The 14,051-nt window shown below is 42.4% G+C and overlaps 1 protein-coding gene across 2 annotated transcripts in view; it reads right to left on the bottom strand.

Moving 5' to 3' along the window:
- Positions 1-10,145, bottom strand: part of itga1 (integrin, alpha 1) — a 334,480-nt gene extending 324,335 nt beyond the window's left edge. For both annotated transcript variants that reach the window (XM_041192519.1, XM_041192527.1), the window contains exon 1: positions 9,981-10,145. In XM_041192519.1, coding sequence (XP_041048453.1) covers positions 9,981-10,023 — 43 coding nt within the window. In that variant the 5' untranslated portion in view covers positions 10,024-10,145. The remainder of the gene's footprint in view (positions 1-9,980) is intronic.
- Between the last annotated feature and the right edge of the window lie 3,906 nt (positions 10,146-14,051).

Below are 14,051 nucleotides of genomic sequence, written 5' to 3' on the forward strand. Positions count from 1 at the left end.
CCTAAAAATGAGAGAAGAGTATTGATTAATTGAAATTGTACATGGACTTTCTTCGCGCACGGCCCACCCCAACCAGAGTGGGACATATCAGGGCTCCAGAGCCTCCTCACCCCGCTGCTGCCGAACACTCACACAAAGGTGATAGGCCTGTTACCCACCCCAATACCCCTCCCTCAGACACATGCTGCCTACATCACATTAGGCACCATACAATATATCCTTCCATAGCAAGGAGACACAAGGACATGGAGCACAGAGAGCTGCAGATGGTTCGTTGCCACACCACCTTGAAACTCCGCTCCCAGCATGTCATCACCCTGACTTGGACATGTCCTGGAGTTTAAACACAGCACCTAAGTGCAGCTCCTCCAGATTGCCTCCAAACCAGTTATGTGGGACTCAGTGTAACACATGCTGTGGGAGCAATACATGTCTCATCACTCTCTTAGGGTGACCTCGGCATGGGCAATATCTGCTGGGCCACCCATGCCGTCAATGATTCAATGCAGTCATCACACTAGGAATTGCGGGGACAGGGGAGCAGCAAGGAGGAAACCGACCTGCTGGGTTAAGTGCCCAATGCCAACATGGTACTCACCCTGCCAGAGCGCAACAAGTCATTGAAGCGCTTGCGACACTGGATCCAGGTGCGCCGCACCACATCGCAGGAGCTCACCACCTCCGCCACCTCCTCCCAGGCATGTTTCATCATGTCGGGGGGGCGTCCTCCTCCCATTCTGGGGAACCAGCACTTCCAGCCATGCTGCCACTTCCTCAAGGAAGGCAGCGAGGCAGTCATCCGAGACACGAGGAGCACACTGACCCCCTGCCCTACCCTCCGGCCTGGCATGCTCACCAGAAGCCCTCTGCCATGGGCTTGCATTTGCCATTGTGAGCAGCCTAGAGAAGGCTGCCAGACCTTCATTAAAAGAGGCTGCCGGGTTGCCATTGGACCCGGTGGTCTGTCCATGCAAGCGGCCGCCCGCCAACTCCCACTATCCTCGGGAGTCGGGAAATATGCTGGGCGGGCCTTAATTGGCCCACCTGTGTAAAAAGAAGGAGCAGACCCAACCGAGGGCAACGATCAGGTCTGCATCCGCTCCCACTCTGCCCATTGGAAAATTTAGGCCTATATTGATGATGCTTTTAATGATTTCTTAATGTTTTCCTGTCTCTATGTTTTCCAAGATTTTCTCCAACCTCATTTCCTCCTAATTTTCTTTTCCAATCTATCATCTTAGTCTTTGTCATTCTTATTCCGAATTTTTAACCATGCTATGTTTTGACCACTGATACTAAATACTTTCCTACTTTGCCCATTGTAAGATCCAATAGCGGTTCTTTTCTTGTTTGACTTCTTAGTAACTGAGTGAGAAAGGAATCCTGCTTACACTGTAAAATCTCGATTCCCTTTTCTCCTTTTGATAGGCCTTCCTGCTAATTTGAGTGTAGTTGAAAACTCCCATTATTATTATTCTATATCTGCTGTTCACCTTGTGGATTTTCCTATGTATTTCTCTTCCTATTCTTTTCCGCTACATGGTAAGTCTATGGTATAAGGATGATGGATCCCTTGTTATCTTTCAACTCAATCCATATGGAATCTATATCCATCTTACTGCCAGTTACTTTTTATCTACCATCATTTTTATCTTCCACTAATACAACTACTCCACTTCTAGTTCTTTGCTTGCTTTTCTAAATGTATATCCTGCAATACTTATTTGCTAACTCTGTCCTCCATATAAACATGTTTTAGTCATTGCTATTATACCTGCTTCCTCTCTACAAATTATTGCCTTCAGTCCATCCATTTTGTTTTGAATACTATGTACCATTCCAGGGAGAAGTTAAGAATCAACCACATTGTTGTGGGTCTGGAGTTACATGTAGGCCAGGCCAGGTAAGGAGGGCAGATTTCCTTTCTTAAAGGACATTAGTGAACCTGATGGGTTTTTGTGAAAGTCTGATAGCTTCGTGGTTACCATTACTGGGACTAGGGCTTGGATTTTACAGGAAGGGGAGTTGGGGGGGTGTCTTTCTCACCACTGCCCACCCCCCAACTAAAAGGCCAGTCAGGAACCTACAAAAAATCGCAGGTGGCACAACAAATAAAGTGTGGGACTTCCGCCCCTCACTGGGAAAAAGTCGCACCTCGCACCCTCTTGCAGTCCTGACAGCACCCGAGCTTGGTAGTGGGTGCTGCGGGGGCTGCAATGAGGCCCAGGATGAAGGCCCAATGGATCCAAGACTCAGGTAAGGCATGGGTATTGGGCGGGGAGGGATCGGGCACCTTGGGAGTGGTGGAGGGCAAGGGGCTGGTGGTGTGTGTTTTGCACTGTGCCCCTGATGCCCAAAGGCACTCCCACCCTGAAGATAGTGTTTTTTTGAAATAACGAGTTGCCCATTTCCACCTATCTGCTCATGCCAGCCATGTTATTGCATGGGTGGCATGATTTTGGGGTCAATTGGCTTATAAGTAAGTTCAATTAAAACTTAATTCTTTATTTCCATATGGCGGGAAGGCAAGCTGTCAATTTTTGGCATCAGCCCACTGTTATGACACAGCAGATGGTAAATGCTGAGCTGCTCAAATCTCAGAGGGAAACTTGAAACAGTTGTCACAACTACTTTTGCAATTTGTATTCTATTTCGAGATGTGTGCCATCTGTTCAGGAGTAATAAGTCCACCAAGTCTTTTTTTTCCAAAATAAAATAAACATTTACTAATAGAAGAAAATATTTTAAGCACACACATGCAAATTACTACTATGATAACTCCTAGCTCCTCTAATTAATGTGACTCCCAGTTACACCTCCATTAAGGCAACAGTAAAAACAAAATAGCTATCAACAGTCCCAGGCAAAGCACACAATACCCTGGACAGTGACATTCACAGTGAGTTTTCCTACCGTTGGTTCCTATAGACAACAACTTGATACCTAGATGCTGGAGACTTTTCATACTTGTGATAGATCTTAGAATGCCTTCTCCTTACACATAACCCAACTCCTTTAGACAGGTTTCTCCCTTTTTAATGTAAATTCCATTGTTCCAATCTGTCTTTGCAACATTACTTTTTCCATAATATAAATCTTGCATAGTACCCATATTATTGGTTACCTTTGGGAAAAATAACCACACTGTTTGGCTTAGTCTTTTGTGGCTATGCGTAACACCTTACCATCTCTTTGAAGTTCACTATTCTGGTTTATCTAAAAATACAAATATTCCTCACACCTCACATTTTAAAACTTCAATCAAGTTTACATATCTAGCACTCAAAAGCTCCAGACTAGCTGCCTCTAATTCAGTTAAATCTCCCCAACACACTACACACAGAGAAACTAATCCAAACACCACTATTAACCTACTTTGACAATAAATCACAAAAATATTATGGAAATTATTATATATTTTCATGACACTTACACCCCGTATTATGGGGGACAGCTCTGGTGTTGGGCCAGAAGTTGGTAGGTTTGCTGTCCCTCGTATTTTATGTTCCCCCCTCCACCATTGGAAACATGCCCAGCAGTGGGGCATAAAATCCAACCTTAGGGGCAGAATTTTTAACTCAGTGGGCGTATGCCCTCCCAACCCGCTCGAGCATGAAACGACATGCGATGATATGTCGGGTTGGTGGGCAGGCAAAAAGGCCAAGCAGCCTTTGCATTCTTTTGGAAACCTCATCCATGGGCAGGATGAAGTTTCCAACATCAAATAAAAATTAAATAAAATTTTTAAAATTTCATTTATAACATGATCCTGACTCATGTGACAGTCATATGATGGGACATGCTTTATAACATTTTAAAAATCTTTATTTCTCATTTTTAAAATTCTTCATCTACCTGAGGCAACTCTGTGCTTCAGGGAGATTTTCAAGTGCTCACTCATGCGCATGTGCAAAATTCTCCACTCGCCCTCCTCCCCATCCCAGCGTTTCATGTTGGGTGGGCCTTAATTGGTTGCCCCCGCCTGGCCCTGCCGAGCATGCCCGCCAAGGGCAAGATTCTGCCTTAGGTGTTAATTCCAGATTTATTAATTAATTTTAAATTTCACCAACTTCCACCATGAGATTTGAACCCATGTCCCCAATACATTGTAACACCTTCCCACCACACATTTATTGACTTTTAACAGGTGCCAGAATTTATCCTTGCTCTCTGAAGTACACCTCCACATAAACCTAATATAGCTGAATTTCTGCTTTTCACCCCACCAGCCTCCGCATACAAAGGGTCATCCTCCGCCATTTCCACCAACTCCAGCATGATGCCACCACCAAACACATCTTCCCTTCACCCCCCCTGTCAGCATTCCGTAGGGACCGTTCCCTCCTGGTCTACTCCTCCATCACCCCCAACACCTCAAATCCCTCCCATGGCACCTTCCCATGCAATCGCAGAAGGTGCAACGCCTGCCCCTTTTCTTTCCCCCTCCTCACCGTCTATCCAGCTTCACCTGTTCTGCCCACCTTCAACAGTATATATTTCAGCATTTCTACTTCCCTTTGGCTCTGAAGAAGCGTCACATGGACTCGAAACTTTAACTCTGTCTTTCTCTCCACAGAGGCTGTCAGACCTGCTGAGATTTTCCAGTTTTTTCTGTTTTTGTCCACAGTACATTGACCTGTGCCTCTGGATTACTGGTCCAGTAAGATTACTATTACATTGTCACCCCCAAATTAAGCATGAGATTATTTTCGTAAGTCCAGCAACTTGACCTATTTGATATAGGTCTGATGTTGATATTTAGATGTTTGATATTGAAAGAAAGGACCTTGAACCAATTAAAGGGATGGAAGAGCTACCAGCTGAGCCTTGGCTAACTTTTGTAGACTATTTTTCTAAAAGAATACTAGCAGAGAGGAAGAAAAACGTGAAGGGGAAGAAAATATCTATACAGATGAAGAAATGTGCTCAAGTTTTACCATTTGTGGCCCCCTGAACAAGAGAGAATCTAACCATCTCCCCTTTGACATTTAATTGAATTACCATCACTGAATCCCTTTCTATCAACATCCTGGGAGTTATCATTGACAAGAAACTGAACTGGACAGGCCATATAATACTGTGGCTACAAGAGGAGGTCAGGGTCTGGGAATTCTGCAGCAAGTAACTCACCTCCTGCCTCCCCAAAGCCTGTCCATGATCTGTCCAAGGTATAGGTCAGGAGTGTGATGAAGTAATCTCCATTTGCCTGAATGACTGAGGCTCTAACTACACTGAAGAAGCTCAACAACATTCTGGACAAAGCAACCTGCTTGATCAGCACCCTATCCACCACCTTAATCATTCATTCCCTTCACCACTGATGCACAATGACAGCAGCATGTATCACATAAAAGATGCACTGCAGCAATTCACCAAGGCTCCTTCAACAACACTTTTTTCAAACCTGCGATCTCTACCACATAGGAGGGCAAGGGAAGCCGACACAAGGGACACCGCCACTTGCAAGTTTTCCTCCAAGTCATACACCATCCTGTACTAAATTATGGGGGAGGCGGTGGCGTTGTGGTATTGTCACTGGACTGGTATTCCAGAAACCCAGGGGAATACTCTGGGCACCAGGGTTTGAATCCCACCTTGGCAGATGATGAAATTTGAATTCAACAAAAAATCTGGAATTGAAAGTCTAGTGATGACTATGAAACCATTGCTGATTGTCATAAAAACTCATCTGGTTCACTAATGCCCTTTAGGGAATGAAATCTGCCATCCTTACCTGGTCTGGTCTAAATGTGACTCCAGATCCACAGCAATGTGGTAGGCTTTTAAAATGCTCTCTGAACAAGGTATTAGGGATTAGCAATAAATGCTGGTTTAGTCAGCATTGCCCACATCCCAAGAATAAATATTTAAAAAGTCACCATTCCTTTACTGTTGTTGAATCAAAATCCTGGAACTCCGTTCCTCACAGCACTGTAGGTGAAACTGCACCAGATGGAGTGCTGGCTTTGCCAGGGATGCCCTCATCTCATGAAAGAATTTTAAAAAAGTCTCTCTCGGAGATACCAGGAATACTTATATGGCTGTATCACTTCTTATGGAACTTCACAAGTGTTAGAGCTAGACTGGCAACATTAAGAAGGAAGTGGATCAGGCAAATAGAATGTAGGTTATTTAGCGCTAATAAAACAAGCAAAGAGCTAACTTTACCAAGATTTACACATCCTTTTATCTATTCACATTCAAATAAACAGTAATAAGGTTCTGCACAATACATACACTCAAATTATGAACTTCGGGACACATTGGAGCAACTGAGGAAAATCTATTGCAAGAGATGTAATGAGAACATTGGACATGTGGGACTAGTGCCATGAGAGCGCAATGCCATGGAGGTGGACCATGGGAGAGAAGTAGTGGAGAAGAATGCAGGATGTGATAGTCAATGTTCCAATTTCAGCTAGTCTGGTGTTGGCCACTTAACTGTATTTTAGGAAGTCTAGAATGTTGGGAAGAAAGTCAATCTGCCAAATTCAAGATTGCAATTGTACGTTCATTTTATAAATAGCTGAGTTAAGAACTAAGCATGGTGATAAAGTCAATGTTTGACTGAAATCACAGGCATTGTATTCAAAATTGGGACAATTCAGATTTAAATGTTCAAATTACAGGGTCCATGTAATGCAACATTGCAAGGGGGGGCGTCATTCGAGTAGGTGTTTGCAAATCACAGATTCCAGAATTGCAATATGACACTGCCTTAAATGAGTGGAAATAAAGAGTATGTTGTGGGAGCACTGTTGTGAATGTCTGCAGTAAAATGTAGGTGTGGTCTTATTCAGGAAATTGGCAGAACTTGCCCTGCTTAAAGAAACCCACTTTTTATTATTGTACATTGCACAGCATTAATGGGAAGAATAAAGGAATGTCCAGTGCAGGCCATTCTTTGTTTTCTGATCAAAAGGTATGGTAGAAACTGAGATAAAATGGAAGTAAAATAAGTTACCATGGGGTTGGTTTCCCCTGCGTGCAATCGATGTCAGACTATGTGTTCATTATTAACAGGGTCATAATTTTACTTGACAAAGTGCACAGAGAATATCTGCCCAAAAATAACAAAATGCTAAAGTAGCAGGAAAAAGCTAAGTAAAACCACAATGCCTGCTTGTTAGTATACACATTGAATAAATATTGAATCTTTCAGCAGGGGAATTAGCTCCTTGGTCATTTTTTAAATACCAACATACAGACGCTTGAAAAGATGTTTATAAAACTTACACATGTTGAAAGCAGATGTAAAATGAATCTTGTGTAAAATTGACATTGGCAAGAATTGACATGGTAATTTGGCCAGTTTTTTGCATTCATAATTTGGGATATTGTCTTTTATTACTGCAACAAAACATGCTGGCAAAATGTGCACACAGTGGGTGCAGTTTCCAAGCCCCCTCTGTGCAAGGTACCTAGCCCACTACAAGCATGCATTGAAAATGATGGGATATGCACCTTTGATTTTCCAACCCACACAGACAGTGGCCCAGGCAACTTGCAGCTGGTCAGGTTTCAGAAAATCTACTGCAACAATACTGTGAACCCGTGTTTGCATGGCAGAGGCCAATAACTGGAGTTCTGCTTTTCTATAGCAGAGTCCCCTTTTCTTGCCTCTGAGGCAGAGTGTATTCAAACTCAAATCAATGAACTTAAGCACATCTGGACTTATATCCAGTGCAGGAATGAGGGAGGGTTGCTCTGTCTGAGATGCCATCTTTCTAAAGAGACATTAAACCAAGGGCCTCATAGTTGGATGTAAAAGATTCCATGGTGGGCATGCAGGCTAGGTTCAGAGGAATGGAGAGTATGACAAGATAGCAGTGAGGAGTGCTGGAGGAGATTACAAATATAGAAAGGAGAATGGCCATGAAGGAATTTAAAGCTAAGGAGGAGAATTTTAAAGTTAAGGTGTTGGGGCTTTGATGTTGGTTAACAGAGACAGGAGCCATAGGTGAGAGGGGCTTGGTTTGGGATAGGATTTACTTCTCCAAGTTGGGATTTTGGCATCATTGGAAAGTCTGGTTATTGTTGTTGACACAGCTAAGTGATTGCTAGCCACCACCAAGGACAGTTAAGAGTCAACCATGTAGCTGTGGCACTGGAGTCAGTAGAGCATAGGAATGGAGATTCAGAGGGTGTTGTCAGTCTGGGGAGTTTTAACTCTATAGTATCAATGTGACGTCACCAACAGATTCTCTACACAGAATGCAATGAATTGGCGGGCTTGATTTCCAGTCAGATGGGGAGCAGCCCAAAGCAACAGAACAAGATAGTTCCACACCTCGGCAGGCAGTGCAGTAGATCCCAAGGAAGGAGGAAGGGGCAGTCTATGGCAATGAATCCAGCAGCCTGAGGTGGAGGGATTGGTGTTGCAGGTCTGTGTGGTGGTTGGTGAGGGAGGGGGAGGGGGTCAGGGGATAGTGGTTCAGGGGGTTTAAAAGCCTGGCAGGAAGGCATCAGAAACCTGGGGAGGGGAGTGATCGGAGGCTGGAGAAATCCAGCCATTTACAGTTAAATTCAAAGACTTGAACATGAATGAATCTCACCATCTCATTATGACATTTAAAGTGCCAACCCACCTCCTTAGAGTGGGTTGGTCAGCCACCTATCATTGTACCATTGCGATAATTGGAAGTGGGCGGGTTGGAGCTGGGTTTCTGACTTATAACGCTTTAATCCCCTCCCCCACTAGTTTCCCCTTAATGTCAGCTACTAATAAAGACCAACAGCCCCAAAACCAAGTCTGTATGCAGCCCCAAAACCAAGTCTGTATCCATTGCACATCCACATAGCACACATTCCAGCAAGGGTCATTACAAATTGAGCAGGAGTAAGAACTTGGTTAGATTTTACCTTATCTAGCTCAGTAATACTGCAACCAACTGCCAAAAACCTACCAGTGCCTCAAATCGAATCACCAAACTGGGTATAAAACAAAGGCTGTACTGAGGACAATCCTGGTCTGCATAACTTGATGCCGTACTTAACTTATAATGTCCACCGAGGTAATTACATACAGCATACTTAAAACCTTAAACTTATTGTATGCTTACACGTTACAGTATACTTGTGGTCAAAAACAGGACGGTCGTAATGCAACTACTGAACAGAGTTTCTTGCACATGCAGGAAAAATGTCTCAGGTATGCCTTCTGTATAACTTGGTCTCACTCGCTTGATAACTAACCCAGCTCACACTTGGATTATTGCCATTGTTGGTAGTCTGATTCCTTCACCATTCATAAGACAACACCCGAACCACTGGAAGCTGGTCCGGAGAAGGTTGTGCTTCTTGCACATGGGAATGATTAAACAAAACTGCTTTCATCCACTTCTCGCTATAATGTGCGGAAGGAATTGTAAAGCTATTTTCAACTTTTGACAACAAGGAAGAGCAATAGAGATTTTAAAAGAATTCTAAACCTGAGACTTTTATTGAAAAAGCTGACTTATGAAGATTATAATTGATTTAGCCTTTTACATTTGAATCCATTAGTCACTGCGCTCTGGAAGATATATTCCTTTCCAGAGTTTTCCAAATAATAAGTTGAAATGCATTAATAAAGCTCCTTAAGTGGATACTAGAGCTACACTTAACATGCTAAGAAGTATAATTAGTTGGCCGGAAGCCTCATTGAACAATTACAGTATCCCTGGTCGGCAAGGAATAAAGATGCAAAAAGCAGCATCTTTTTCGCACGATATAGGACTAATAAACCTGAAACATCACTTACTACATTTGATCGTATCATCGATTATCCCCCTTTTACACGTTTCACATGGAAATGAAAAAAAAATCAAACTTGGAAAAATGGTTTTGTGCCGTTAAAGGTAGCAATCAACAATCATCCTCACAAAAGTTATAAACTGGTAAACAGATAAGCTTTAACTGTCTATGTACAGTAAAATTAAATCTTAAAAGGCTCCAGAGTCGACAAACTGCAGAATCTCTTGTAACTACTAAATTCTTACCTTGGACCAGTGTTAGGGCTGTGCATTGCAGCTTCCAAGACATGGTTGTTCTTTTTTAATGTAGCTCCAAGAACACGGTAACTATTTTTTGACCTGAGAGGGGGAGAAGGGAGAAGTTGCTGGGATCTGTCTGAATCCAACTTGTTCGAGTGACAAATTCTGAAAGTTCTGTGGCAGCTAGCACAGGAACTATGAGGAAATCTCCAGGCATTTCCTGTTTGCTGGAAATGACAGAGGATAAAACTCGACTCCACACATTCTGTATTTAGATTGATGACCAGCCTTTTGGATGTATTAGAAATTGCCTGCGGCTGCAGGGCAGGGGCGCATTAAATTTCACTCATATGTTTACATCAAGCGCAAGATTAAAATCAACGCACGGGTCTCAGACCTCGCTGTAACTGGGGCGACTGAATCATACGAGGATCACAGAGCTCACTTGAAAGAGTTCATCATAGTGAATTAAACATTTCAGAAAACTGGAGAAATGTAAAAAGAAAACCACAAAGAGAATGTCCTCAAACAGTCGAGGGTTATTTTTTGCCACCTTAAATGCTATTATGCTCCAGCCGTGAAAAGGTATCTGAACGTGGACTCAGTATTAATAAAGGAATGAATCTTATTAACCTTATTAGGAGAAAGAGCGAGCGGCTTCTTTTTTATCTGCATTACAAGAAACGAGTTTTTTTTTTCAGAACTCATCCCAGATGGCAAAAAATAACAAGAGAAAAGTAAGCTTTTTAAGAAGCACCAGAGATAGCGATAGATAAGCAGCTATAAACTTCAGAGAGGGTGAGAATTTTCCACGTGCCGTGCTAAGAGATGAAAGGGCACTTTGCTGGTGGGCAAAATAACCACATGTTTTAATTGCTAATGTTTAGGCATGTCTGAGGACTAATGGGTCATTCATAGAGCATGCTGAGCTCCATGAAGTTCTGAGTTCTAGGAAGATAATGACACAGGGATGGATGGAAAATTGGCAGATGGTTACTAAAGCTACCCTGAAGCAAATCAGAGCTGCTATGGTGCAGGGAATGCATAGCGGGCTGGAGGGAAGTATTAGCGGGTGAAGTAAAATAATAGAATTGATTTCATTTGCAGGGACTCCAAAATTAGTCAGAAATTACACTAAATTATTTTTCTGTTGGATGAAGTATCCCATCAATTGGGAGAGATGACTAACGAGTTTGGTGTTCTTCACTTTGTATTTCCAGCATTTTCTATTTTCATTTTAGCTTTCCTTTATCTGAGGTATGTTGCCTTGGTTTTAATGAACCAGTGATTGAGAGACAGCGGGGTCTGCACTTGATACTGCATTATCTAGTTAATGGAAGCTGGTGTCAACAGTATTCATGTTGAATTTCTAAGTGCTCTTCTGGGCTGTGGGAAGTGCTAGCCAATGGACTTGATGCTGCAATCTGCTCATGAAGTTTGTATATAAGGGGGAAACAATTGTTTACTCATATTTTTGGGCACAAGGATCATGATGCGCCATTATGCCATGCCAGATCCTGTTGAAGCAAACAACATGCAAACTTCATGCTGCCTCCTCATCTAAGTGTGCATCCAATTGTGACACGCAATACTGACTGTTAGGAGCATGTTGGTTACAAATCGATATGTCCTAAAGGAGTCTTTGTAGTCATCTGTGGGTTAACCATACTTCTTTATTTACTACAAGAACTATTTACATAGTAACAGATACAAGCTAGGAGCAGTCTCCATGCTTAGGTTTATCTCTGCTCAACACCACACTGACCTTGGGTCTGGGGCATGTGTCTTCTTACATCACTGTGTGGACAGTACTGTACTCAGTCCCACATTAAGTCTATGTGTGCCAGACCCTTATACTACATGTCCCCCCACCAAGTCTTTATCCAATATATTTGGAGTTATACTACATGTCTTACATTGTTATCAATCCCATACATTTACATTGTTGTTACTGCATTATCACTATTACCACATTATCACTACCTCATCCACCCCTTATTCAAGCCCTTGAATTTATAACCCTTATAACCCTTCTATATCTCAGTTGCAGTCCTTTTGGGGGAGTGGTGGTCTCTGTCACTACTAGTTCTTCCTGTTGATCTGGTGGTGGAGCTGGCATCTGGATATACTTTAATTCTTTTCTTCTGTTCTTTTATGCTGAACCTTGGCTCTTGCATTGATCAGTGGTTTCTGCTACTTTAACTCATTCCTTGTGGGATGGACAAATATTGTGTTCTTCTCCTTGTCACTTCTTTCACTTTTCCATCGTTTTGTGGGTCAGTTTGATGCTCCATGTGGCTCAGTAATAGTGTTCCTGTGATGAGAGTATGCTCACCTCAGCTTTTTGTTGTCAGCCATGGGTGGCTGCTACCAGGTTCCAGCATCTCTTGTGGCTTTGGCATGCTGGCTGGGAGTTGCAATGTATGCACAGTGGTTGCAGTGCTGATCTGCTGCACTGTCATTGAGGCCAGAGGTACAGGCTTCTCAGGTTGATCCTCTTTTTCACCTCTTCCACTGGGGGCATTTTAGTTACCTCTTGGGTAGTTGGCTGGTCTGACCATTCAGGGATTTTCAGGAACTGTAATGAGATTGGACAACCTTGCTCTGCCATTACTCTGGTACGTTTATTTGTGTTTCCTCAGAGTTATCTGCAGAACTCTTACATAAGTTTGACAACTGCACCTGGGCATTCAGTTCTTTCCAGAATGCTTTTTTGCCTGGTCACTGACAGCTGTTTAAACTCTTCCAGTTCAGTTCTGCTTTCAAAGTCTGGACTTTCTCTTCCATACTACACATCTCATCCATCATGGTGTTCAGGTTGGATTGGAGTTCAACAATTTCATTGGTTTTGGTCATTATTTCTGCATTCAAGCAACTACTCTGCTTTTTTCAGACATTCCTTCTCCTGTTCTAGACATTTTTCACGATGTTTACTAAAGACGTATGGTGCTTGAAGTTCATCAAGTTTTAATTGAAGGTCTATCTTTGTTGAATTTGTTTTTATGAGTTCATTATTTAAGTATTTCAAGCCCTCTTTCAAGTGTTTTCCTTCCTGTGAGCAACACTCCAGTGTTCTCATTAATTTTTGCTTTCCTTAACAAACTCATCTTTCGTGCGTGAAAGTTCAGTGTTCCTTGGCAGAGTACATTTCCTCGGTGCTATCCGTCAAGCTCACATTCTGTAATTGCATTCTGCCAATTGTTTTTGAGACACCTCGTGCTCTTTAGTGATAACTTCTACCTTTGCTTGTTCCTGATTTTTGTCTCTTTGTATATCTCTTTGGAAATATAATATTTTTCCAAGTTTCCTTCCAAATGTGCAACTGGTTTCTTTGACACTACAGTCTCTTTCTTGTACCTTTTGGCTTCCTCCCAGAATATAGCACATTCCTGAGTCTTCCCTGCCAACTGGTTCTTCAGTTCAGTCAGAGTGACATTAAATTCATTTTGTTTCACTTTGTAATTTTCCAGAGGAACGAGCTCTGACCCGAGGGATCCCTGTAGCATGTGAAGGTCCTTCAACAGGCTTTCTTTTTTGTTACAAGGCTGAATTGCTCTGTTTTGAGTTTTCTTAGAATTTAACAGAATCTCATTGAGTTTATCCTGCTGTTCCACTATTCTGCTGCTCAAGGTGGTCTTTATTCCATCATGATGCTGAAAGGTTACGTACTGTTTTCGAATTTGATCTTGAAGGACAATTAGTTGTTCTTTCAATTGTTTATTTTCTTGTTCAGCACTTGTATTCTCATTTTGCATTTCAGTGTATTGCTTTGTCCCTATGATTACTCCAACGCAGCTTTTTTCTGAAATAGCATTCAACTTTTTTCTTAACTCCTCATGCTTTTCTAGGGGCACACATTGGTTATTCAAAGAGTCTTTCAAGGCTGCAACTTCTTTGAGTACCTTTCTTGCCTGCTGTTCTGATTGGCTGTACATCTGGTTGAGTTCTCCCATCTCCTGCTTTGATTTGCTAACCGTAGAATTAAGGTTCAGTATTTCCTCCTGGTACCTTTGTGACTTCTCAAAAACTTGTTTGTTCAGATCTTGAACAGTATGGTTCATTGAACAATTCAGTTTA

The sequence above is a fragment of the Carcharodon carcharias genome, chromosome 1 (assembly GCF_017639515.1).
Source record: "Carcharodon carcharias isolate sCarCar2 chromosome 1, sCarCar2.pri, whole genome shotgun sequence".
Classification (NCBI taxonomy): domain Eukaryota; kingdom Metazoa; phylum Chordata; class Chondrichthyes; order Lamniformes; family Lamnidae; genus Carcharodon; species Carcharodon carcharias.